At 39.3% G+C, this 27,262-nt stretch overlaps 1 protein-coding gene across 6 annotated transcripts in view; it reads right to left on the bottom strand.

Moving 5' to 3' along the window:
• PDE7B (phosphodiesterase 7B) overlaps window positions 1–27,262 on the bottom strand; it is a 306,846-nt gene that overhangs the window by 10,874 nt on the left and 268,710 nt on the right. For all 6 annotated transcript variants that reach the window (XM_068938445.1, XM_068938446.1, XM_068938444.1 and 3 more), the window contains 7 exons: window positions 16,010–16,161; window positions 14,714–14,777; window positions 12,941–13,036; window positions 11,146–11,246; window positions 9,509–9,640; window positions 2,442–2,533; window positions 1,279–1,423 (listed from right to left, as the gene is read on the bottom strand). In XM_068938445.1, the coding sequence (XP_068794546.1) occupies window positions 1,279–1,423; window positions 2,442–2,533; window positions 9,509–9,640; window positions 11,146–11,246; window positions 12,941–13,036; window positions 14,714–14,777; window positions 16,010–16,161 (782 nt within the window). The remainder of the gene's footprint in view (window positions 1–1,278; window positions 1,424–2,441; window positions 2,534–9,508; window positions 9,641–11,145; window positions 11,247–12,940; window positions 13,037–14,713; window positions 14,778–16,009; window positions 16,162–27,262) is intronic.

Below are 27,262 nucleotides of genomic sequence, written 5' to 3'. Positions count from 1 at the left end.
CAATAGTCTGCCTATCTTGCTGCCTTGGAACAAGATGTCATGTGCCTATTTCTTTAGGGATTGAACACAGCTGGATAGCTTGACAGAGGACAGAATTAATTCTGGGACCCAGACAGGAAAACATACAAAATATTTCCTGCACAAATTGAGACCTTTGAACTGGAGGAGGGAACTCTCCTAGTCACTGTTGCTCTCTGGAAGGTCCTTTCAAATATTATGTAGTGATTAACGTATCCTGATCAGTTGCGATTTTTTGAATTCCTTCACAGCTAATCCATCCAATAAGTGAATCTTGGCATTTTTGTGTCCTTAGTTTCAATCTTCAAGAAAGTGAGTACGGAGTTTTTTTTTTGTTTTTTTGCCATAGATGAGATCTGTAATCCCTGTGCCTTTGGCATTTGTACAACTTTCTTGTTTAATCTGTCAGGAAATATGATAAGCCATCACCCTGCTGTGCACAATCCATGGAAAAATCTGATAGAAGACTGTGTTTCATGGAAGCCAGACAGGCAGATTATTACATTTCCCATACTTCTGGAAGGGGGAGATTTAACAGATCAGCACTTCTTTCCTTACTACTCCCACCTTTCCTGTAACCTCAACAAACTGATAACATGTAGATGTTTGCTTTATAAATTATGATGATTACCTAAAGTCTTTTTATGTATTTAAGACCAAAATTGATGTCAGGTCTCCAGAGAATCATGTACATGCTGCTACTTTAATCACAATAATGCTTTAACAGGCAGAGATTTATTCTGAAAAGCCTGTTAATGACCGCAGCTTAGCTGGAAGAACCAGTCTGACTCTATTTGACTTTTAAATAAAACTTGGTTTCTTCACCAGCTGGGAAGATCCAATGCAGAAGCATCTGCTGCCATGGCAACAGCCGTCCCTGCAGAGGCAGATTACGGACATCAATCACAGGGGCATGATTTGGGCACCTGATGCCAGGTTGCCTTGGAAAGAACATGGAGCAGGGGAATAGGGGGCTCTCCTGCTTATGACTGCTTATCTTCATTTCTCAGCATTTGACACTCTCCAGTATCTGTGGCGTTCTCAGCTTTTTAACTCAAGGAAATTACTTAAGGGAATACTGGCTGCACATCTGGCTTGCCTGATGTACTAGGTGGCAGGAGCAAAGTGATTAAGACATTAAGTATGGAGGACACTGCTGAGCAGATGCAGTTTCTTATGCTATTCCAATGTATACTGGGAAACACTGTGACTTGAAAAGTGCATAAAAACATCAGCAGCAAAAATAATTTTAAAAGTTACCTGAAGCATAAAATGTCTGTCTTGTGCATCCTCCAGTCTCAAATCCTGATTGTCAAGGTGAGATTTCAGACGGATCAAGAACTCATTCTGTCTGTTGATGTCTGTTGCCAAGATCAGGGAACCTAACTGCTGTTCGATATCCTGTCTGCAATTAAAGGAAAATAAGCCCCTTCAGTCATGGAACTGTTGAACATAACAGCTCAAAACAATCTGCTGTGGATCACAGCTATCATAAAGCTTGTTTTCTCTTTATGGATCCAGTTTGGTCTATTTGGTCATTCTCTGCTGGGATCTGTAGGACATGACTGTTATAGCTGCCTAAGGGGATTCCTGAAGAACAGATAATGTGGAAGGAAAACGCTCTTGGCATAGGTGGTTCTGAGAGCTTTCAAAAAGTGCTAGGAAAGTAAAAACTAAACTGTGATGCATCTAGAAAAATGTTTGCATCTTACTTCAGCTGCTCAGAGCTAGATGCTGAATACTACCACTTTTAAGTAGGACTGAACAGAAGTCTGTTTGATGCAGAGGATTTCTAGAAGGATATGGAGCTTGTTGCTTCCAGGTAACTTGTACTTTCTTGGCAAAGTCACCCATGATTAAAACGTAGTATTGCAGGCTGTTGGCTAGCTTAATCTCCACTCTTTGTTGGGAATGACATAGCAAAAAACTAGCTGGTAAAAACTTTACATCAACTTTGCCTAGATGCTCATGTTGCTGTCTCCCTCTTCCCCATCCCCCCCCCATCCAAAAAGATAGCGAAGACTGAACCATGTCTCCTTGGTGGTGATGTGTGCAATTCCTGAGCAGTCTCTGTACTGCTTTGCCAACTCCTCAGTGTTTCTCTCTATTGGATCTTTTTTTATTACTAAATCGTTGCATATTTGGTTGATGCTATGTAAAACTAAAAATGCCAAGAATGGCTCTGAAAAGTCCCATTCATGCTGGGACTCCCAGTGTCCCCAGTTCTGACAGTGCTGCGACACTATCGGTATTCTCTTGCTGCGACAGCGACAAATTCTTAGAAAATACTGCTACTGTGTAACTGTGTCTTACGATTTTCATATTGGCAGCAGGAGAGGACCTCTGTGCCAGTTTCCTTTCAAGAACAGTGAAGGAAGCTACGGACTAGTCTGAGCAATGTGTTTCCTCTAGTTGACACTTACGTCACTTCCTTTGGCAGGTGGGCCAGGAGCCGGGATTCTCGAAGCATGCCAATTGTAGACCGCCAGTGGTGATTTTCTAGCACTGAAACGTTCTGGGGAGGAACAAGAGAAATAAATTCAAGGATTGAGCAGGTACATGTGGTACAGATATAGATTTACCATATCGCATGATGACTAGAGCTGGTTGGAAATGCTGTGGCAAAACTGAGGTCATGGACCCTAAAATGTTTGTTTTTAAGCCACCTTTTGGGTTTGAAGAACTAGTCTAGATTGCTACAGTTAAAGACCCTGTGCTTCTAGATAGGGCTGGCCCTAGAGTCCTGTTCTACAGTTCTTGAGTCCTGCTGTGAACAGTTGTTAATCTAGCCTGAGCATGAAGTAGATTATATTTTAGCAGATTTATTAACAAATGAATTAAACTACAGTTGCAAAATCTTATTTAGTTCATGATTAACCTCATAACGATCCTAGGCCGACTTCTCCGATGCTACGGTTTCAGTGCAGAGCTGACGAGGAAACTACCCTGCCAAATATCCCCTGGAGTCAGGCACCTGGAAGCTCCCTGCAGCTCCTCAGTGAAAGCAAAGAGAGCATCTGTATCACTGAACATCTTGCAGGGTTCAGCAACTTAGTCTGCCTCAAATTTTGAATTCTTTTTTGTTTGCTTGTTTTGTTTCTGACTAAGTTGAACCAAAGTTGCAGGAGGGAATCCTAGGGAACAGAAATATAGCTTTCTAGGAAGTCTGTAAATCATAAGTTGAATATCTTGTGTCTGTTGACGTTACACTGCAAGTAGATATTCTAACACACAATGGATTTGTGCAAAGGTGAGCATGCAGACTTCATCGATTTGCCATTATGATATTTTCGGCAGTACACTCTACTGCTCCTGAATTCACACAATCTCTGACGCTTTGTTTTGGGAGTTTCTGTGGGTTTTTTGTTTTGCTTTTTTCTGTTTTTTTGTTTTGTTTAGTTTCCCTTTTTCCTAATAGAAATTACAGGTACTGCAACAAAAATACTTTCCAAGCATGCAAAGACTAAATCTTTTTCCTTAGAGGAGCTGAGAGATTCAGAACCCAGGACCTGCTATGCAATGTCTGAATTACTTATGACAGCAATTCTGTTCAGTAGCCAACTTAAATACCTTTCTTCTCCTTTTGCCTAAATACCTTAGGATGGACTTTGTATTTTGACCAAGAAAAACAAGGGAATATATTGGGACATAACAATTTTTTTTCTCTCACCTCCATATTCTCAGAGCTGAATCCTAATCCCAACTGTTACCCTCAGTTCAGAGAGTGCACAACAGAAAATCCTGGGACAACAGGGGTTAGCGCCAACTTCCTACCCAAAGATAAATTAGACAAACCCTATTCGCCTGTTACCTTCGGCCTTTGGTAACTCCTATATTCTTTGTACATGGGTTTAATATAGTGACTGTGTGCAGAGCTCCTGTGGTCTTATGGAGGTCCTAGTCTGACTGCACTACCCTTGAGACGTCCTCACTGCAGAGATCTGCTATGCAGCAACCTGCACCCCTGCTTCCTTTCCAGAGTTGAGGCGTTACTTGCTGTAAAGGGCTGCTTCAGTGGCTCCTGCCTCAACCACAGAACTACATTATATCGATGCAGCTGGTCTAGTCCCCAGTGACCTGCGAGACTCTGCATCCTGATTTTAATTCTCCTATTCATCTGAGAAACAGTAACCTCCTATGGCTCCTTATTTGCTACCTCTTCATCAGTTTTGAATCTCTTTTCATAAGATGCTTTCTCCTGCCCTTTGTGTAGTACTTTCCTTAAGGAGTTTCTGCAAGAGAATTTTAATAAAAGGTTGTAGCAAATCTAGCTAAACAATGCCCACTGAGTTGTCTTCATTTTTCTTCTCTTTCAAAATACTGTGATGTTTCAGAGGCAGTCTTCCCTTCTGTATTTCAGAAGCCAGCATAGTTTTAAGAGTTTAAAATTAAACAGCATCTTATTCAATCAAATAATTTCCTTGGAAATCAAAAATGTTGATTTCTGGGACCTCAGTCAGGTGATTTGGACAATGAAGTTGTCTTCTGAGTTGCTGTTTTAAGCTGGTATTTGTTGATTACATATTTATAGCTTAAGAGGTTGTTATGTTATTATGCAGTATGGCTAGGGATCTGACATTTTTGGTGTCAGCATGAGTGTGAAACTGTTCTCAAAAGAAACCTGGCAAGATGAGTACGAAAAGTTCTCTGATTTGAGAATGCGGAGCAGGTTTATCTGTGAAAAAGATCACACTTGGCTAGCTGAGGCTAACTGAAGAAAAATATGGAATAAAGTTAATTTCAAATCAAACTCAACTACAAGAGGAACCTCAACAGAGGAGTCTTGTTTTTTGTTCTTAGTCTCCATCCCCCTCTTGGCAGTATCCCTTCCTAACCTTCACAGAGCACAGCGGGGGCTCTTAGCCTTGCTGAGAGATTTATTTTGTTCCTGTAAACCCTTCCCCTCACTTCTCTGCCCCCCAAAATCTGTCTGCGCTTTTTATCTCCTCTCTCGTTCTTATCCAGCTGCTAGGAACCCTGAATCCAGCTGCTAGGAACCCTGCTTTATGTGTTAATCGGAGGAACTTATTTCTGAGCCAATAAAGACCAGAAAATAACCAGCAGGTACCAGCCTTTTCTTTTCTGCAATAACAGAATTAAGACAAAACTGCTACCTTGGAGCCCCTGGAATGGGGGTTACAGAGAAAGGGGATTGGCTGCGGCAGAAGAGGACAGTAGCGTTAGTTAATGAAGAATGAGGAATTGCCTGTGCTGGGAACGAAGAATGGTCTCCATGATAGACTGTGCAGATCTGCACAGTCTCCCCTTTGAGGGCTGAGGAACAGGTGGAGATGAAAGTACCGGAATTACATCAAAGAGGTGCAAAATGATGAAAATTGAAGGCTGTGTGACTTTTGAGAGGCAACCCTTTTAGAGGGGATATGAACAGCTCCATCCCCCAACAGCTACCCCACCTGCAGTAACGTGAAGATGCTCTTTGCCTGCTGCTATACTGAGAAGCTAAGTCGAAGCTGCTAGAGTGTCTAGTTTCTCACACTTTAAAGTACATGGATGTGGGAAAAAGAAAGGTCAAGCTAACAAGTGACAACCGAGCATGAAGTCATATGATGCCCCTGTCAAATGCAAGCAGCCAGAATCCCTGAAACTGTTGCCAACAATTAGAAAAGTCAACTTTTCCACCCAGCAGCCCTTTTCTGCTTTGGTAAGACTAATTGCCACTAGCTACCTGATTTCTTTGGCTGCTGGGGAGATAACCTGTACAGTGAAAAGGCTGCGTGATAGTTTGGTAGGATTTCGGACTGGTGTTTTCAGCTCCGATCTAAAGGGAGTTTGCTTCCCCTACTTTTTTTGTTTTTGGAAAATGCTAAATAACACAGATTTCTTTTTTATGGCTGAATGCTAGGAAGCCTATGTAGCATCTACAGCCTAAAATTAGCAGATGATTACAATACCGACTTCAGGATGGGGGGAAAAATGTGTTCTTTCTTTTCCTTAGACTAACAGAAAATTTCCAATCTGCGACTTCCTTTGAACTATCTACATTGGCTCTTCAAACCACCACATTAACTACAGTTGTATACAGAAAAGAATAATAACTTGGAGAGAGGATCACTAGCTATTATCTAGTTCCAGAGAAAACTTCTATTTTAACTCAGAGAGGATGAAGATCTAGATTTCTTTAAAACTATTCTTCCACCCTTAGTCATTGAGTACTGAGGATCTACAAATAAGGAAAACTGAGAGGTGGTAACACAGCCAAAGTCTGTCCCCACTAGTGACGTTCTCACTCACCACCAAGCAAGGCAAAATAAATAATAGTAAAAAATAATGGTAATTAGTTTAACTACACAAACTTAAATTCCAGAAAATGGTATTTTAATTAGAAATGCTGCTTTTAAGAAAGATTGCAAAGTAGAAAGTCATAACTGACAACTAAAACATACATTCCTAATACTGGTTTATACATATCTATACTAAAGCTATATAGCTTTCTTTTATAGATTTCTAAAGCTGATTTTGTACTAGAGGATATTGAATGTGATCGTTCCAGGCTTCTAAACTATTAGTCTTCACTTCAGAGCCAGACAAAGATAGAAAATCTTAACTCTCTATTACTGAAGTTGTAAAACAACATTTTGTTTGTATTAAAGCTATTTGTTTTCTTAGGACGTTCAACATGTCATTCTCAGTAAAATACAGCATTTCTTTTTAAGGAAAAGTCAATATGACTTTTTCAGGTGTCAGGTTGATGTCGTACTTTGGGTAATGGAAAGGCAGGATTGTATCAGGCTGGGCAACCTTGAATAGTATATTGCTTTTAGTCAAAAGTAGTAGAAATAATGTTGGATAAGCCAAATGCATCAACCAGAATTTGAGCTAATTGTGACTTTTTAAGTCTACAGAGACCTAAGACAATGACTATCAAGCAAGAGTACAACTCTTATTTTTAGTTGTAATGGCCAATGACATCTAGAAGCAAAGTCTGCACCACTTGACAAGGAATGCTGTTGTGCTCCTCATAGGAGGCTAAGTGATTGCAAGGTGCCTGATGTCACCTTTTACACTGTCCTTGTAATGCTAGAGACCTGAATGAGGTGCTTGCGGTTATGTGCAAAATTATGGTGCCTGGCATGCAATAGACTCCTGTGGAAGTATCTTACACCTTACAAAAATGCTTTCTATCCTAAAGTATTGATTTAATTTGAAAATAAAGATTGAAAAGTTTGAACTCTTAGGTGATGAAACCTATCTTCCTGAAACATGATTCTTGAATATATGCATGTCAGAAGCTGTCAAACATTGCATTTTTGTCAAACACCGGCTGACCTTATTTTGGAAAACCTTTTTTTTCCTGATGATTCAAATGTAAAGTTTTTATTTAAATTTGCACACAGGCAAGAGCAAAGAGACTCAGTGACAGATGAGCGCCAACTATGTTAAAACTTACTTTTGTTTGATCCTTTTTTGATTACTCCTAGCAGTTCTGCAGCTGTTGCAAGATTTAAAAAATTAAAGCCCTAGAAAATTTTTACTTCCATTTCAAGCACTGTTAAAGTACTAACCTTGAGAAGAATATAACTGATTTTTAGATTTTTCACAAAAAAAAAAATTTCAACCAAAAATTTCTCCAGCATTGCTTTAAGATTTATTAGCATTAAATTATGGCATATTGCTGAAATCTTTGTAAACAATTAATTTGAGATCAATTTAAGACAAAATAACATAAGGCAAACCTGCCCTATCATTTACATCATATAAATGCCCTGTTATGAACAGCCTTAAACAGGATACTTAAAAATCCCACTTACTCTTGAAGCACTGTATTTTTCTGTATTTTGTTACTTTTCTAACTAACATTTGAAAGTATATTCAAGCCAAGTTAGAGGAGCAGAAACCATCTCTCCAGGATACTAATATTTTATTTTAGATGCACCTCTTTCAAATTAGCCTGCATTTTGAACCTAATTACATTTTACTGTTTCCTACTATTAATTTGACAAGGATTTGTTTATGACTATTCATAGGGCTGGAGATTATATGGAATGGCTCTATCCCAACTCTTTTCAAAAGATCCTTAAAATAATTTTCCTAGGTTCCCTGGCTTTTTCTCCTCCCCATTCAATGGGCCTGACATTTAGAAAAGACTGGAGCAAAATGCTCCAGAAATGCTTGGGGATGACTTAAGCGGCTGCATCAGCTTGTGGTAAGGCCAGTTACAAAGTTTTTACTGTCTGAGCATCCCTCTGTCCTGGCTGGGGCTCCCACAGCCCTGCCTGTTCCTGTATCTCAGGGCAGAAGGACAGCTGAGCTGTTACACAACCAACTGCTTATCGTAAAACCCAAATGTTGCTTGAGTACGGGAAAACGAGAGGGAATCTCATCTCAAGTACTCAGCAAATCATAGCAAGCTCTTGACTAAATAAGCATGTGCAGAACGTACATAGCTATTAGTGAGTCTTCTTCAGTTAGGTGAATTTTAGATTTACATTCTATTTCTGAATTTTAATCTCAGAATTTTAACAAAGGCTGAAGCCTTTGTTAAAATCAGTACAATATCCATTTATTAGTTACGAGTTAAGGTCAGTGCAACCAGAATGACTAACAAGCATACAGACAGAAGAATAACGGAAACAATAAAGACCTGCATATATAATGATGTATACATGCACACAAAGATAGCTTCATTACACATATATAGTAGTTGTGGATACAGTGCCCAGCTATAATAATTGCCATGGGCCAACACTACAAATATATTCAAAGACTAGAAAAATCAGTGGAGGGTGGGTTCATTGAAGGTTATTGAACAAGAGGGCCTGTGTTTTTGTTTCAGGAAGTGTACTACTGCTTGCCAGAGCTGAGAGGATATATACCAGGTGAAGGACAACTCTATACTTATCCCAGGCTTATATTTCCCTCTGAGATCTTTCACTGGCTGCTCTTGGAAACAGGATACTGGTCTAGACAGCTTGCGGTAATGATCTACAGTGGCTGTTTTTAAGTTCTTTCTTAATATCTCTATGCACATGTGTGTTAATATCTACAACTTCTCCTCTGGTTTCTTCTGTCCTTTTTTTTTTTTTTTAACTGCGGTATTTCATTAAGTGTTTAATCTTACTAGAGCCACGTGAAACAAAAATTTCTTTTAATATAACACCAATTTAGAACATCCCTGCTGTTTACTTGCGCACTGAAGGAAAAGGAAATACAAATTGTCCCTCTGTGATTTTAAACCTCCTACCCACAGTTGCTTACCCCAGATGATCCACAATAGAAATAACTCTGGCAACTACAAGAGAAATAGCTGTAGATTTGGCTTAAATGTCCTCACCAGATATTGGCATTTCTACCCTCTTTCTCATGTGCATCAGCTTTGCTATGAGGACAGATACCCAGTGAGAAGCTTTGCTGAGACCATCCAGGCTCTAAAGTGTAGGTCAACTTGATCACCGCCCCCCACCCCTGACTTTGGCATGAAAGTTCACTGTAAATTGCTCTACATATTCATCTACTTGATGAGCAGTTTTACCTGGTACAGGCTGGCAAGGTGGTGTTTGGTTTTGATCAGAAAGGGCTGGTTGACCCCCGGATGATCTACGTCATGAGCTGCAGCAGCTAACAGTCCAAGCATGATGTCCGAAGGGGTAAGGAAGCTGGCAAGCTGAATCACATACGTTAATCACAACAAAAACACAAACGGTAAACAGCTTCTTTCTTTTGGCAAATGAACAGACCAGCTGACACATCATGACATTGCTCTGTTTTGTTGAAGAGTACACAGACGATAATACAAATACAAATAAATTTTGTAAACAACCTTGTTGAGGTAAGTGTAGAATAGACATCTATAAAAAATAACTGACTAAATACTCATATGTTGTTATATTTTCTATTTCTTATCTCTTTACTGTTCATGGCAATATACAGAAGGTTATTATGGAAATGCTTGAGCTTAGTCTGAAAGATTCAGTTTTTAAAAAAGGAAATAACTATACTAACAGGTTGGCATATGTTAGGATACATGATAGAGCTCTCATGTACCAAATATTTAGCAATACTAACAATATATCAGGCTTCATTTTTCTAGTAAAGTACTGTGCTGTAAAAGGTAGAGAGTTTATAAACTTCTGAAATTTCAGATTTGGTTGTTAGACATCTCGGTTCAAAAAAAGGTGTTTTATTAGAAGACATAATTTAGCTTCCTAACTTCAGACACACAAGTTTGAAAGCTTGGCCAGATTCTTTTCTACTATAGAACTTGTTAGTGAGAAGCAATTGTTTTATTACTGGAGGAAAAAAAAAAAAAGGTCTTAAAGCTTTCTGCTTCTGAGAGTTAATTACTACCAGCCCCATGAATCTGTATGGAGTACGGATCTGGAAGAAGTATCCTGTGATGAGAAATTAATAGATGAATCCTATAGATTCTGGATGTCAGCTGTCCTCTGCCCTTTTTGACAGCAGAGACTTGCAGATCTTGCAGGAGATGGAAATGTAGGAAAGCTGGGGCCTGCTCCTAATCTCGCTTACAAATACTTTATTCTGGTCTAATAATTCGCTACCTCTAGCAGAACCCTTCATTTAAGTCAAGTCAAATCAAGTAACGTCAGTTATATTCTTATCCTGTGCTCAGCACTAAAGTGCCTCCCAGTAACACATTAAACAACAACACAGTCATCTGCCATCCTAACTTTGTTAGGACTTGCCATAGCACTCAAGAAGTTGCTGCTCGCTCTTTTATGACAGAGCCAGCTAAAGGGATTGTGTGCCTATTTTTGGTGCTTCACTGCCAAATCTGGTATTTTGAAATGCAGACGAGCGGGGCGTATGCCCTGAAGTAACTGAGGCAGGGGCATGCATTTCCTCCTACAGACTTTCCTAGGATGCCGTTGCCATTGGCAGGTGGTTGTTACATACCACTGCAGTAAAACTTGCCGGAGCGCGTGTGACAGCATGCTGATACATCATCTGCACGATGAAAAGTGACTACAGCAGCTTGTTTCCAGCGGCTAGAATCTGTAACTCACCCTTCTACTGATTCAATGATGACTTTAAGTACGCAACCATTTTTCACTAGTTAAAAACAGTTGTTTTTTGGTTTTTTTGTATCTTGGGAAAACAATTTGAGAATTATCTGAAACTGACATCAGTGTGAAAAGCTGTTATTACCTTGGGCTCCCTTAGATAGCAGTGCATAGCTTGTGTGACATCAGCAGCATGGACAGCATTGTGGTACGGGTTTTGGCTATGGTAATCTTCTTGAACCATAACTAGGAACCAAAACAGAAAACAAAGATCCTTTTGTCTCTGAATTTCAGGGCCGCAGTTGGGATTTGGGTTTAAAATACAATTTAGAGTTTTACAGTCAACTGCCTAAGGAGTTTCTTCAAGTATCTAAAGCTTGCATAAACTGGTGCTCTTATTGGGATGCCTTTAGGAAAAAAAATGCATGAAAGGATTTGTGAGGCCCAAGGGGATATACTGGGTCTAGTTCATAAATCAACTCTTTCTTGTCTTAGTGAAGGCTCTCATTCAGGAGTAAAATAAATAAGGAAAAAAAGGCAAACTTATCCACAACGGAGTGTAATTATTGAGGCTGCCGTCATAGGGGAGTAATATGTCATTAAGGCAGTACCACCTATTTTACAGCAGCAGGGCGTGAGGCCCTGATAGCCTCGCATCGTTCATTATTTGAACGACTACCTATAGTCAAAGTCGTTCCTGCATCCTCCAGGCAGAGAATCAAAAGATACACCATTTGGGTAACTGAAGCAAAACTTTGTGTGATAATGTTACTCACATCTGTGCTTCCATTTTAGCGTACCAGTCCCCCTTGTTTTAGTTTGTCGTGTTGGAACCGTTCCACCTGGAAGACTGCGAGCCAACCTTTTAATTCTCAGCTTCCACTAGCACAAGAAAATCATTGAGGTTTGTGCTTCAAACTCCCCTGTGCCTTGCAGCACAGCCTGCAACATTAGATGATCAAATCCTAGGGCAACACCACTTGAGCATGGGAAACGCCATGTGATTTTGCCTACATTGCTCTCCTTGAAGAGCAAATTAATCATATCAAGAAGCAACAGGCCAAATTGCAGTGGCACTACTCTCCAGCATGGAGTGGGCCAAAAGGCCTTCAGTTTGTTTTCCTTTCCACAAGCATTTGAAGTTACAGTTGGTAATCCTTTAAAACCCTGAATAATTCTAGCTCTAATTATCTGATAGTCCATTGCATATCAGCCCAAAGCACTTAGAAAAGGCACAGAGATTTTTGTCTGTCTCGTATTGGGGGAATGCTTTCCAGAAGGGACAATTATGCCTTCTTAAAGAAGAGACCTTGCCTTTGAAACGCTGTCTGACAGTTTAACAAATTGGCATTCAGCTGTATTCAAAACATGATGCAAAAAGTAATTGATTTTGGCCAATTTCTTCTTTTGGTTTGCTGACAGCATGGGTCTAATATTTCTGTTGGCAGTAGCAGCAGCAGGGGCTTTCATCAACACTATTCAGTGTAGACAGCTTGATATAATTTGTTAAATTTTGCACATAAGCTTTTAACTGTCCTGGATCTCAGTGGTCTATTAGTCACTAAAATAATGACACTACACCACAATTTCATTGTGCATGGGGAGGTTCTGCAATGTGTGTCTGCCTGTGTGGGCCTGCTCTGTCTGCCACATCTCTGCACGACATACATTTTTTAAAATCATCAGTGCAACTGTGGTACTGGAATGCTTAAGCCCAATACAGAGCCTTCTGAAGTCCTTCCACTGACTTAATAGGTACTGAATCGAGTACTTGAGTGCCTGTAAATTGTATGTTAATATTTTTCACATAAATGTTTTACTGAAACATTTGCAACAACGTCAGTATTTCACATAGCCATCCAGATCAAGACTATGTCTTTTTCTGTGCCCTACTTAAGCTGTAAATTGAATTTAAAGAAGATTTTGAGGTGAGCACTTACCTAAAAACCTGTGTAACGTAACCATATCTAACTGGAAATGGTGAATAAGTCCATGCACATTGAAGAGGTGACAAAGCAATGTTACGAGACTGTTTCCTACAAACAGAGAGGAAAAACTGTTAGATTCCCTTAACAGTAGATAAACCATGTATGGGTAGTGACAAATCAGGCATGAATAAAAATCTTGGTAGTTTTCTGACTGTCACATGAACTTAGATGATACTCACTCATATACTGAAGAGTGCCTTATATAAATTGTTTCCATACGTAATCAAGACCTGCCTGTGGGGCTGCATCAGTGGAAAGCCACTCTTGAGCTTAGGTGCTATAAAGTCATGCTTACTATTTCAACATGACACAGAAGGTGAATTGACATGGTATCAGCTGGAACTCTTTTGATAGTATTGTTTGACAACCACATCATCTTCATAATCCAAGTCCACTTCCAGAAACTACAGAAAAGAAGAATGGCTTTTCTGGCACTCCAGTTTGCTGTATTGTATTAATTTAAGTAACGTGTAAGATCAAACTTAAAAATTTTCTGTTAAAATTCACTGGTAAATCAGCAGTTCATAATTAAAGCTTTTTATTTTATACATGACTGTGCAAACATGTAAATAAACCGTGTACCCAACTCAGCTACAACTGGATCTCGCAATATTAACACAGACACAGGAGAAAATGAGTTGCAGCGTTTACAGTCTCATCTCCCACCTCAATGTTATGCGTGCCCATGAAATCAATATTGGGAATTGGCAAAGTTGAGCCTAACTGCTGTTATACGATCAACTACATGACCATACGACGTTTAGAAAAGTTCGCACAGCATAATTCAGTAGCAATGTTCCCAGAAATGTTAAAAAAAAGAAATTAAAAGTATAAACAATGTTGGAAGGGAGTCTTTTCTCATTTAATGTAGCTCAGGAAAGATGATGAATGGAGGCTGAGAAGAAGAGAAGAAAAGAACATGGAAACTTATTTGGTTCTAGATACTGACCAGGGGCAGAGAAAGATAATTTTGAAGAACTATGTGTTTGCTGCCTTTGCCATTTCTAGTCCTTTCCACTCTTTACTGTCAGTCATTCTGCTAAACTGTCCTCTAAACTAACTCCTGCCACATCATAACCTAATCAGACTGGGGCAGGGATCTCAACCCCGTAAGCAATACAGAAAGGAGGAAGGTGGACATGAGTCTCTTCAGCACCTACCTGACCAAGAGTTACTGCCTAGATATTGATGTGTTTGTTTTGGTAGAGGCATATATTTAAACAAAAAGTTTCACAGAGACTTTATCTTAATGGCAATTCCTAACTTTTGCTACTGAATGACAGGATTCATTTTCTATCCAGACGATTAACACAAAGGAAGGGTGTTCTTCAGCGTTGATAGAAATTGATTGATTATGGAGGGCTGGACTTACTTACCAACCAATGTACCGAACAGGTATATTTTTAAGTACCTACGGGATTTCCAGGATAAAGGAAATCGAAACACTTCCTTGAATAAACACTTCACAATAAACAAGCAAAAGGTGACCATAACAAATGTAAGAGAATAGATTAATGTGAAAACATACTTTAAACACTATAGTTGTGAAAGTTCTGGAAAAAGCCTGAAAATATTCCAGGTTATGATTTTAAGGGGTGTTAACCATGCCCAATTTCTCCTCCGTAATCTAAACTGAAAAGGCTTACCAATGATAATTAATTAGGTATTTTTAGAACAGTCATATATGAGAAATCTTATAATAAAACTTTTTAAAATATTACTTACCATTTGTCAAGCGGTCAAACAAGAAAATGTCAAAATCCCACATTCCCACTTTGGATAACATATGCTAGAAAACAAATATGAAAAGGCAAATGACTGGTATGTCAAACTGTAAAGGACTCTTAAATTACTATTACACATTAATCAGTCACCGAATTGGTTGCTGCAGCTTTGAATTTCTGTTCAGGAAAGCTAAAAAGATGCATCTGAAACATCAGACTTTAGGAGCCACATTTAACTGTATTGCTTCAAAAAACTGTCTTGCACTTTTAACTGAGGAGGTGTTGAACTTGACACTAAAAATACCTTCAAACAGAGCTCAAAAACATAGAATAACACAAAACAAAATATTATGAAAATGTTCCATTTTAGTACATAACTTTCATATTGGTCCTTCATATCCCAAAATTAATTCAGTACAAATTTTCTTACAGTAAAGTATAATCTTAGAGTTCACGGTGAGTATTAATTATGTCGTGCTAAACAGTACAAAAGACAAGAATAGCTTTTATAAACTTAGATGCAGTGCTTTTGTGAAGCACACAGAAGAATCTGTTGTTACCACCACATGTAATATTTTTGCAACTATGTCACTTCAGTCAAGAGACCGAGTCTGGACTAACTGTATGGCAAATTCTGTGTGTTCATTCTGATTTCTTAGTCTATATTCAAATCCAGTCTGGATTCCTAATTGCTTTCTAACACCTGACTTACAATCTTCTCTTGCAGAGAGTTAAAAATTGCCTTTGCAAGTAACCCTGACAACATGAGTTCTGCAGTTTTTGTTAGAAAACGTCATTCAGAGCATGTATGAGAGTTGCAAAATAAAAGCAGTATATTCAATTATCATGAAGTTCTTTGCAGTGAATGTTCCCTGTTTCCTAGCCTTTGCCACGGAGAGCTATGGTAGATTGCCTAATAGTTGCTAGATATCGGCTGAGAGTGCGCTGCATTTTTCTGAGTGCGTGAATTAAATCCTTTGCCTAGGCTGCACTCATTTAAATCGGTAACTCAGTTAGGGATCCTTTATCATTTAACAAATCCAGATTATAATTTCAATTGACAGAATCTGAAATGCTGAACAGATTTAAACATCTTATTGCTGCTTTGAGACTGAGTTTTTAAAGCTGTGAACATAAAAGTCAGAGGAAACACGCAGTATGTTTTCTGTGAGGCAGGTAAGTGGAGTGGATCAGTTTGGGAAGATCAGCCATGCACTTGCTTATCTGAACCCTGAAACAGAGCTGACGCTCTTTGGAATACTGCTGCAAGAAATGGAGATGCGGAGACCTCTCTTACCCTTGCTTGCCCAAGGTAGTCCTCATCCAGCAAATACAGAGAGGCTTGTGGTACAATTCCACGCAGTAACCGGGATGCATGGAAATACCTCTGAAAACTTAACAGTCTTTTCACCTTTTTCTTTGTGCCAATTTCCCCTGAGAGCGTTGTATCTGTGAAAAGCAATCAGTACAGAAACCATGAAGGCCAAGATTAAGGATGACGTTCTCAATTTTTTAGTAAGAAAAGTAACAAAGCCTTTAAACCAATGATACAAACAAATCTCAAATGTCCTGTGCCTTCTGGCTAATCCTCAGGAAACAGCAGTGTTCTGAATTTCAAATTCCTAATTCAGCCATAATATATTTGTTTAGATCAGAAAGAAAATATGTTCCAGTAAATAGGGTAGTAACTTAGGACTCAGAATAGCTGAGTTCAAGACGCTGCTTGTCACAGACATTAATATGATCCTAGGTAAGTCACCAAGGGTGCGATTTATCACCTAACTTTAGCTGTCTAGAGGGATCCTAAAAGACTAGCCAGAATTAGGCTTGGGAAACCTGCTCTTACCCTTCTGTGCTTCAGTTCCCTGTCCATAAAATTGAATACAGCATTACCTTGCTACCTCATAGAAGCATCATGCGAATCAGTTAAAATTATGTGGCACTAGCATACAACATGATCTTGTAACTAGTAACTTAAACCCTACTGGAAACATAGCAGGAGGATTGGTAAAGGTCTTTATTTTAATTCTTATGGAAAATGGGCATATCAAAACTGAAGCACAGTGAGAGCGAGGTGAACAGGATGAAGGAGAAATCATCTTCCATATGGGTGTTTGAACCTCTAGGCCTTCTGACTGGTCTGTTACACCAAGTAATGGGGGAGCGAATGTGTGGTTTTAGACAGAAATGAGACAAAGCACACACACACATCTGTGCTATCAAGCGAGGAGCACGAGCGGCCCATTGTGAACAGACAGCAGAATTCATTTTTCGTGGTCTGTAATAAAATTATAAACTCCTCACTGGCACACATGCAGCAGCCTTCTCCTTACAGCTGGTGCTTGTAAGTCAACAGCACTTCTTTATATAGGGTGGTTTCCAGGCAGACACTGATTGCCTTATGCACAGCCTTTGCAATACCATATCTGCTCTCATGGTAAATTAGTAAAACCAAAAAAGTGATGAGAGCTCAAAATACAGATTCAAAGCACAAATGTATAACCCAGTTTTGGAAGAAAATAGGGAAGAGAAAAAGAAGGAAGAATAGGTTAATGATCCTGTTGTATTGGCTGGTATCCTTCCTACACAGTAAGGTAAATTATGAGAGAAGAAAATATTTCAGTTCTCCAATTAGGAAAGGAAGTATAAAAAGTAAAAAAATGCATTTTTGTTTACAAATAGAATATACTATTTTTAACTCGCTAATGCTATATTAGGAGAGGAAGATTTTCATATATGGATAAATGTGAAACAAAAAAAACAAGGTAGTTTTATAGAGTGATTAAATTAGTACTTAAAGTAATTAAATTACTCTATTATTAGTAGGAATAATATGCAGGCTTCCTAAAACTGATAGTGACTTAGGTCATTTCATCTGAACTTTTAACAGAACTTCATGTACAGCTGTGAGGTTTTCATATCGCAGTCTGGTATAAGTTTTGGAAGAAGAGAGGACACTAGATAGTTGTTAGAAGGTAGTAAGATTCAACTTAATCTTATTCATAAGAGGAACCTTGTAAGAAATTGGAGGCTAAGCACTCCTTTTAGGGAAGAGTAATGGTTGCTTGCGATAAAAAGCTGCATAGTAAAAAAACTGGATTTCTTGTTTAAGTAAGAGCTAGGGAAAAACAGCAGTGGACTGAAGATTTCTCTGTCTGTTCTGCTACTTCATTTTATGTAAATGCTGAGCATTTGTTCTGCTATGAAATTAAAACACGTCTTTGTATGCTGTTTTCATGAATATTACTGCTCTGACAATTTTTTTCAAGAGAAGTCATTAGGTTTTTTAGAACCTTAGACGGTTCAGTGTTTGATTTCTCCAGCAGCAGATGTGTGAGGTCTTTCTGTAGCACGTCTTCCTTATGTAATCCAACAGCTATCAAACACCACAGCTACCAAGTGACACAAGTCAATCACAACAGAAAACACTATACTCATTTACTGAATACGAATAAATAAAATGCTTCTTAGACCTGTAAGTTACCATCTCCTAGCGGGCCCAAATACTTTATAGCCCGAATACCCCACAGAGTTTTAATAATACAGCAAGCACAAAATAATTTTATCACAACTTAAGGAGCCATGTGTTTTCAAGGAAGCAAACCGTAACAATGTCACTACTGTAGCAGCCTGAAGGCTAGATTTTCATTTATGATGTGCCAGCATCTGCCTTAATTCTCTCACACATTTCAAAAGTTGGAACAATTTCATGGCCTATTGAAGGAGTGACTAATGGAAGTGCTAACAGTTATCCAGTGACAGCAATGTGTGGAAGAGCTGGTAGACTGATGCTGCATTTCTTTCCTTTTTATAATGCTTCTCAGAAGTTGTAGGCATTCAGTTTAGTTCCTGGATACCAAAACACTCTTAAAATTCATTCACTTAACTAAATTTGTGTCAGCTTCTCCTTGACTTCCCAACTTTCCGAATTCCAACTTTGCTCAAAAACTGTCACTGGTTTCAGGAAACGAGGCTGAATTTCAAGGTACAGAAAACTTCCTTTTTGTGCATTAAAAACGAATAGTTGTTGCAACTAGTTTTTAACCCAAGTTTCTATCAGGCTTTTCAGTTAGACACAGATGACTGAAATTACCACCTACATTCCTCTAATTTGTCTTTAAAATTCATATGTGGGATTCCTGTGGATAAACTAAAAGTGAAGGCTGGGCATGTAGTCCCAATAAGCAGCAATAAATTTGATTTTGAGGCACGTACTTTATCCTTTGGATTACCAGACCATTTTAGCACAGATAATACTCAGCAAACCACAAATATATCAGGCTGAAATGCCTGAATCATAAACCATTTCTGACTAAGAAGCACATTTTCTGGATTGAACCATTAAATTCATTGCTGTTGGTGTGCCACGTGCTTATCTGTCATGGGTCTCAACTGAAGTTTAGTAAGCGGACTGCCAGAAAACAGGGCCCCTGAAGCATGACTTTCTGCTGCAGAAAACCAACATATTACCATATATTACGCAAAGATTACCCACAATAATCTATTGCCCCATATTTTCATTCTTATAAGAAGGAATTCATAATATCGATAAAGAATGCTAGGAAGTGAATTTTCAAAATAAGGCCCTTAACAGTCCAAATCCCACATTGCAATCTATCCACAGATAAACTTTGGATATTGTCTTAAAGGATATCATGTTAAAGTCAAATTCCTTTAGGTCATTTCAGCAGCAAGTGATTTGTCTATGAAACACCTGATTTTTCAAATCAAATACTTGCTATGTCCTTTAACAGTTTATCATCTATTACAACTATCCTCAATAGTTTATCTCATTTTGATGGTATCTTGCATAAAATGCGACTATGATTCTGCCCCTCTCTGAGCCTAACATGCACCAAACTATTATAACCTCAGTAACATTTTCTCTTTCACTTGCCCATGTCAGTGCTAAACAAAAGAGAAAACCTCAACAGTACGAAACTTAGAGAAAAAGAGGACGTCTAAATAACAACGGCCAAAAGTGAAGCATCTCAGAGCAACTGCTGAAATTCTGTCCTCAACTCAATAATCACACCAGAATCTCCCAACAGCAAAGACCTATTCCTAACATATGGGATCCAGTAGCTTATACAAAATCAAGATGCAGTTTTAATATGAAATTAGTGGTTTATGTGAGAGGCTTATACATTGAATATACCCCCTTCTTTATTGACAATTGCAAATTTCAGTTTAAACTGTCAATATAAAATTTGGATGAAGATACCCAATTTAAGTTATATAATCACTTTGAAACATAATGGAGTATTGATAGCTATTTCTACTTAGATAAAATTGAATTATAAGAAAAGGAATCAAAAATATCTTTGCAGATATCACTGAACTTTAATCATGGGAATATGGATATTAAATTTTATGCTGTATTATCTGGCTAAAGGAAACAAGCTGCAAGGCTCACGCGGGAAATATTTAGTAATTATGTGCAATTTTGAAATGAGCTTCAAAGATGAGTAGGAACATCTTTTGCTTATATCCATAAAAACTCCCTTGAAAACTGTGCTTATCTTCAATCATTGTGGCAACTTCTGAATGTTTTGTTTATCTAAAACAGCATTATCTGTATCTCTTAAAGATGCACATTCTCTCATCGCATGGAGTTACTGCCTACCACAATATCCTTTTTTTGTGTGTACTGAAAAAAGCTATTGTAGAAATTACACAGCTATAGTTACACGTTCACAGAAGCACCCATATAAGCATTCCTCACGAAGCTTAACTTCTGCCTCCAAAAACACAGGTCTCTCAAGCTAAAGGAGATGTGTTTTAGCAGGCAGCACAAGTAGTTTCCATTGGGCCACTAGGTTTTAACCTCATGGAGATACACTGTCAGATCATGGATGAGGTCTGGATACTGCATACGGCCCACAAAAGGTTAATAAGTTACAGGAATGAATGGTTTTGTCCTTGCTTCTAACAAAGTGCCTCCAGTTAGGCAAATCTGCTCGCCTTAACATGATCTACAGATCTACGCTTGCTTCACCCCACCCTCCCTCATTTCAGGGAAAGAGGTTTCCTGCACTAGCAACAGCTCCCAGTTTTCTTTCAGATTTCTCTTTCGCACTGCTGTGCCAGCATGTGCCCACATGCAGCGTTAGTGCAACAATTATAGAGGCTATGCTAGCCATGTTTAACATCCAGAAACAATTACATAAATCAAATTTGGACAAGGATGTACTTAACTCTGCACCAGAAATCCATTACATTGTTATTTTTCTTTTACAGTAAACAAACTTGGTTACGCATTCAAATAAGGCCTGTGAGTTTTCCTCCACAGTATCTCCTTTTTATTTTATTGCACCTCAGCGTACAATAAAAACAGGCCATTCAACAGTGTAAGTAGATAACAGCAGGTTTATTAATTTTCAAAGAGCTAACTAATTCAGAAACAGGATATGTTTCTGCTAGTTTCCCCCCGCTAAAGGATGCAGAACAAACCCAACATATATAAATCAGGTCCTTGAACACCTGCCTTAGACTCATACAGTTTATAATACCCTCTCCCCCTCTTCCGAGGATGTAAAGATATGCTGGACTCATCCACAGCTCTTCAAAGAAAAGCCCAAAGAATCAGACAGATTTGACAGAAAAGATCTGGAAGATAAGGTAAGAGGATCAAATTGGCAGTGGAAAAAAATTACTGCCCAGACAGTTCGTAAACAGAGAGGATTCTAGGAAACAATATGACTCTGATCCTATACATTATGAGGGCAATTTCCTGCACTGGTTCCTGTTTTGACAACTGACAGCAATGCTTTCATTTGAGAGCTCAAGATATATTTAATTGACTAACGAGGAATAATGGGTGTTTGCCAGGTTTTTCCTGTCAAATCATGCCAGACTTTTAAATTTAGATTTTAGATTACCTTTACTGAAGTCTTCTTTGGCATACTCATTGCATGACTTGGTCGCTAAATTTCTCTTATAAAGAAGTGTGTGTAATATTGATGATTGATAGAAAAAAATTGCTGTGTCTTCTTGATAGCTACTTTTGTCACAGATATATCATATGAGCCAAAAGACTGCCAAAAAGACTAGGCAAAAGTTGCAGGAGTAAGGATAGCTGAACTGGCACAAGTAATTTAACAAATAATCCTAAACTTGATATTTCACATTTGAATTTCTGAGAAGGTAAACTGGAAGATGTACAGCTCTCGTCTCCCTTGTGACCTAGTCTTTCCTGTTCCCCTGCACTTTGCAGCTCAAAAAATCCTTTGGAAAGGAAATAGTACAGGTTTGAAGAAAGGCCTGAGAGAATATACAAAGCACCAGAAACCTATATAAAATATTTGTTGCTCAAAAGCTTTAAGTTTAGTGTAGAAGAATCAGAAAGTTCAGATAAGTGCCTTAATGGTGCTGCTGAAGCTTGTAGGGCTCATGCCAGGAACTAACACAAAGAAAGGTTTGACTCAAAACCGGTAGTAGGGTTGAGGAAGTATCAATGTTATCATCTGAATATATGTTGGCCACAACAATTAAAAAGACAGAGATGAACATATTGCACTAGGCAATATCTAAATATAAACGAGTGTTGGATTGAAATTTTGTAAATGTAGAAATCCTCTTGAGACTTTCCTAAAGTATGGGAGAATCCAAAAAGATGTGTTACAAACTCCTTGTTTTCACCTGCTCTTCTAATGTATTAAAAAATTGAAAAATGATATAGGGGAGGATATCACAGAATCATAGAATGACCAAAGTTGGAAGAGACCTCTGGAGATCATCTAGTCCAACCCCCCTGCTCAATCAGGGTCCTTTAGAGCATTATTTCCCAGGATCACATCCAGACAGTTTTTGAATAGCTCCAGGGAAGGATGGAGACTTCACAACCTCTCTGGGCAATCTGTTAAAGTGCTCTATTACCCTCATAGGAAAGAAGTTTCTTCTCATGTTCAGATGGAACTGCCTGTGTTTCAGTTTGTGCCCATTTCCTCTTGTCCTGTTGCTGGGCACATGGAGAAGAGACTGGCCCCAGCCTCTCGACACCCTCCCTTCAGATGCTTGTAGACACTGATGAGATTTCCCTCTCAGTCTTCTCTTCTCCAGGCTGAACAGGCCCAGCTCTCTCAGCCTTTCCTTATATGAGAAAGCTCCAGTCCCTTCATCATCTTAATAGCCATTCACTGGACTCTCTCCAGGAGCTCTATGTCTGTCTTGTATTAGGGAGCCCAGAACTGGACACAGTACTCCGGGGGGGGGGGGGGGGGGGGGCATCACCAGGGCTGAGGAGAGGGGAAGGATCACCTCCCTCCACCTGCTGCCAACACTCTCCCTAATACACCCCAGGATACCATGGGCCTTCTTGGCCACAAGGGCACATTGCTGGCTCATGTTTAACTTGTCCACCAGGACCCCTAGGTCCTTCTCCGCAGAGCTACTTTCCAGCAGGTCAACCCCCAGCCTGGACTGGTGCATGGGGTTATTCTTCCCTAGGTGCAGGACCCTGCCCTTGCCTTTGTTGCACTTCAGGAGGTTCCTCTCCGCCCACCTCTCCAGCCTGTCCAGGTCCCTCTGAATGGCAGCACAGTCTTCTGGTGTGTCAGCCACTCCTCCCAGTTTAGTATCATCAGCAAACTTGCTGAGGGTGCACTCTGTCCCTTCCTCCAGGTCTCTGATGAGTGAGTTGAACAAGACTGGACCCAGGACTGACCCCTGGGGGACACCGCTAGCTACAGGCCTCCAACTAGACTCTGTGCCACAGATCACAACCCTCTGAGCCCTGCCATCCAGCCAGTTCTCAATCCACCTCACTGTCCACTCACCAAACCTACACTTCCTGAGTTTACCTACAAGGATGTGATGGGAGACAGCGTCAAAAGCCTTGCTGAAGTCCAGGTCAACAACAGCCACTGCTCTGCCCTCATCTACCCAGCCAATCATTCCGTCATAGAAGGCTATCAGATTGGTCAAGCATGATTTCCCTTGGGTGAATCCATGCTGACTACTCCTGATCACCTTCTTGTCCTCCAGATGCTTAGTGATGACATCCAGGATGAGCTGTTTCATCACTTTTCCAGGAATGGAGGTGAGGCTGACTGACCTGTAGTTCCCTGGCTCCTCCTTCTTGCCCTTTTTGAAGACCGGAGTGACACTGGCTTTCTTCCAGTCCTCAGCCATCTCTCCTGATCTCCAGGACCTTTCCAAGATGATGGAGAGTGGCTTAGCAGTGACGTCTGCTGGCTCCCTCAGCACTCGTGGGTGCATCCCATTGGGGCCCTTGGATTTGTGGATGTCAAATTTGCCTAAATGATCTCTAACCCGATCCTCCTCGACCAAGGGAGAGTCTTCCTTTCTCCAGACTTTCTCTCTTGTCCCCAGAGTCTGGGATTCCTGAGGGCTGGCCTTAGCAGTAAAGACTGAAGCAAAGAAGGCATTCAGCAACTCTGCCTTCTCTGTATCCTTCGTTACCGGGGCCCACGTTTTCCCTAGTCTTCCTTTTGCTCTTGATGTATTTGAAGAACCCCTTCTTTTTGTCCTTGACATCTCTTGCCAGATTTAATTCCAACTGGCCCTTAGCCTTCCTAGTCTCATCACTGCATACCTATATACCTATATGTCCCTATATTCCTCCCAAGTGGCCTGTCCCCTTTTCCACCTTCTGTAGACTTCCTTCTTCTGTTGGAATTTTGCTAGGAGTTCCTTGCTCATCCATGCAGGTCTCCTGCCCACTTTGTTGGACTTCTTACTCAGAGGGATGCACTGCTCTTGAGCCTGGAGGAAGTGATACTTGAATATTAACCAGCTCTCCTGGACCCTCCCCCCCCCTTCCTTCTAGAATATGCCTAAATCTATATGCTTAAACCCTCTGTGATGTCTCAGAAGCTAACAGCACACAACATAGTTTTTCAAAGATTTTCAAAGACTTTAAGACTAAGTAACAATGATGTTTTAGGGGCAGGACAGTTATTTGTAATACTTGGATTCAAGTATCCCGCCCAAGTGTTTGTAGCTATTGTAATATAAATGTAAATTTACTAATATTCAAAATACATAAATGCAGGTGAGTAATGAATCAGTAAAAATAATTTCATTCACAGTCTGTCTTCTTTACCTTTGCTGTAAATGAATATGCACACAGTATACCAAAACTTTAAATAAGTATGAACAAATGGTGTTCTTTGTTCCTTGACTTTTCATAAAACTCGATATTAAAGGTGAAGTGCTTTCCATTAGCTGGCATTGTCCATATGGGTGACAAATGAATTTTTTTTCTTTAAATGGGTGAATATAATTCTTTCAGTTAGGAAGAGGCTGTGAGAAAGAATGGGACTCTGAACATATCAGAGAAAAGTAAAAATCAGCACAAGAAAAAAAATCTTTAAAATTTTCCATTTGGAGTCAAAATGTTATTTTTAACTAGCTGCACTATTTCCCCAAATCAATGCAGAATCCTGCTTCCAAAAGAGGTGCTTGTATGCTTTTTCCTCCAAAGGTAGTTAATGTAACATGAGAGGGTCTGGGACACTAACTTGCCAGGTCACCTTACTGCGGGGCTTCCTCCTCCTCTTTGAACATTATACTTGAAGTGACAGTGACTTAAAGCAGGTCAGTTTCCAGATCATCAAGTTCCTCTATAATTGTTGGCATCCTGAAAAATACTAGTCATACACTTTCCCCAGCTCCAATAAAATATTCCTTTTGAGACTGTCCGAAAGAAGCTCTGGAACTTAAAAACTATGCAGATATTGAACTATCCCATTCCACCAAATTCTGGAAAAACAAGGCTTTCAAAGGCTAATTAAGTAACAGAATACTAGACTTAGTAAGAGGAAGAGGAATAGATTAAATCTAAATTTAAAATAAATTTAGATTTGTTTCTTTTCACAGTTTTTCAGCCTTTATTGGTGTCATGAATCACCTTTACGCAAACAAAGATTTTGGCATCCTTTAAGCCTCCTACAAGTTATTAGGAAACATGTTGTGTTCCTTTTCACCACAAAGTCTTTATTATTTCAGTATGAACCTTCACTTTGCCACTTCAATCTCTGTACAGGAGCGGAGTCAGGATCTTTTTTCCTAGAACTGCAGATGGTCTATAACTGATTATAGTTTCTCTAGCAGGAAATGGTACATTCCCTCCCCCTTCATTCCTCTGGAGAAAAAGCAACACAACCTGTAATAATAGCAAGCCCAACTTTCATTTATCATCTTAATGAACCCTTCTCCTTGTTCTTTCTTTTCCTCTGGTCATTTGGAAAGTGTCCTCGGTGTTATCTTCAGTACACCCTTTCCCTTTTCTAATCAGGCAAAAGAAGGTGGGGTGGCAAAATGAGACACTCATCTGGAAACTTTTAAAGGGACACTTTCTGTTGCCTTGAATCCCAAATCCATATATAAAAAAAAAAGAATGTGTTATAAACTTCTATACTTGTGTCAGCATTCGCTAGGACTTCGTATCTGCGGCACAGCTGTTTTTCTGTTTGCTCTCTTGCTCTCATGAGTTCTCCTGAAGCGCTCACAAGCCAAACTGGTGCATTTTGTTAGCATATGAAAAACACATACATGAATCAGTTTCACATTCTGGCTTTCATTTTCTACAATGAATGAAGAGCAGAAGCTAATTAAAGAGCATGAATGGTAGTAAGTTGAATATACTTTTCAATTTACCTTTTTATTAAGTATCGCAGATAATGTTTAAAACAAACAAACAGACAACCAACCCCTCCAAAACAGCTGTTCTTTTGATGAGAATGGAAGGGGGAAACAAACAGCTGACTTCCAGTGACAGGAAGAATTTGTGATTATAGTGAAGTGTTACTAGAAAATAGAACAATCTTTGTGCTGAAACATTATTAAGAGAATCCTAATTCCTCTTTCTTGAATAGGAAAGCTGAATTCAGTTTTGGAAATAATCTTGTCATTCAAACCAGACGCGGACCTAACCAGATTAAAAGGCCTGTGTGCCTTTGGGATGTTGATGAGTATCTTTTGGATGTACTTATCCACGAGGAACTAAAGAAGGTATTATGTAGAAATGATGCAGACCTCGTAAGATCTTTCCCTTTCTAATTTAATAACCATCTGGAACTTTGGTCTCATCTCTACAGGCTGGGTTGGGATCTGAGTAATCCAATGAGTCCTTGCAACTTCCTCACAAGATTTGCTGTGTCCTAATGTAACCTGGGTTAGAAATATCTAAAAAGGCATCTCTCACTCCCACTTCTTTTCCTAGCCAAAGGCAACAAAACAAGACAGTTAACCAAACTTTTTTAACCTCACTCTTTTGGGTTCAGGTTACTTGATAGTTCAATTTTGGGTTGGTGGCTGTGGTTCGGTTTTATTTTCCCTGGAGATGGGCCCTACCTGAAAGCTTTGGAGTTGTTCAAAATCCAAAACCAAAAATGAATGTAAATTTTGCAAATGGACCTTTCTGTAGACAAGCAGAAACCACAGATTCATAAGTCCACAGACTTTGGTTCTTTGAGATGGAGACTTCATATCTTTCCTTACTAACCCTGACAATGCTTTTCATTTTTATGGTATCTAATTCATCACATGCCTGCAAAGCATCACTTTATACACAAACAAACAAACT

Source organism: Struthio camelus, chromosome 3 (assembly GCF_040807025.1).
Source record: "Struthio camelus isolate bStrCam1 chromosome 3, bStrCam1.hap1, whole genome shotgun sequence".
Taxonomy (NCBI): domain Eukaryota; kingdom Metazoa; phylum Chordata; class Aves; order Struthioniformes; family Struthionidae; genus Struthio; species Struthio camelus.
This window is presented reverse-complemented; position numbering and strand designations above follow the sequence as displayed.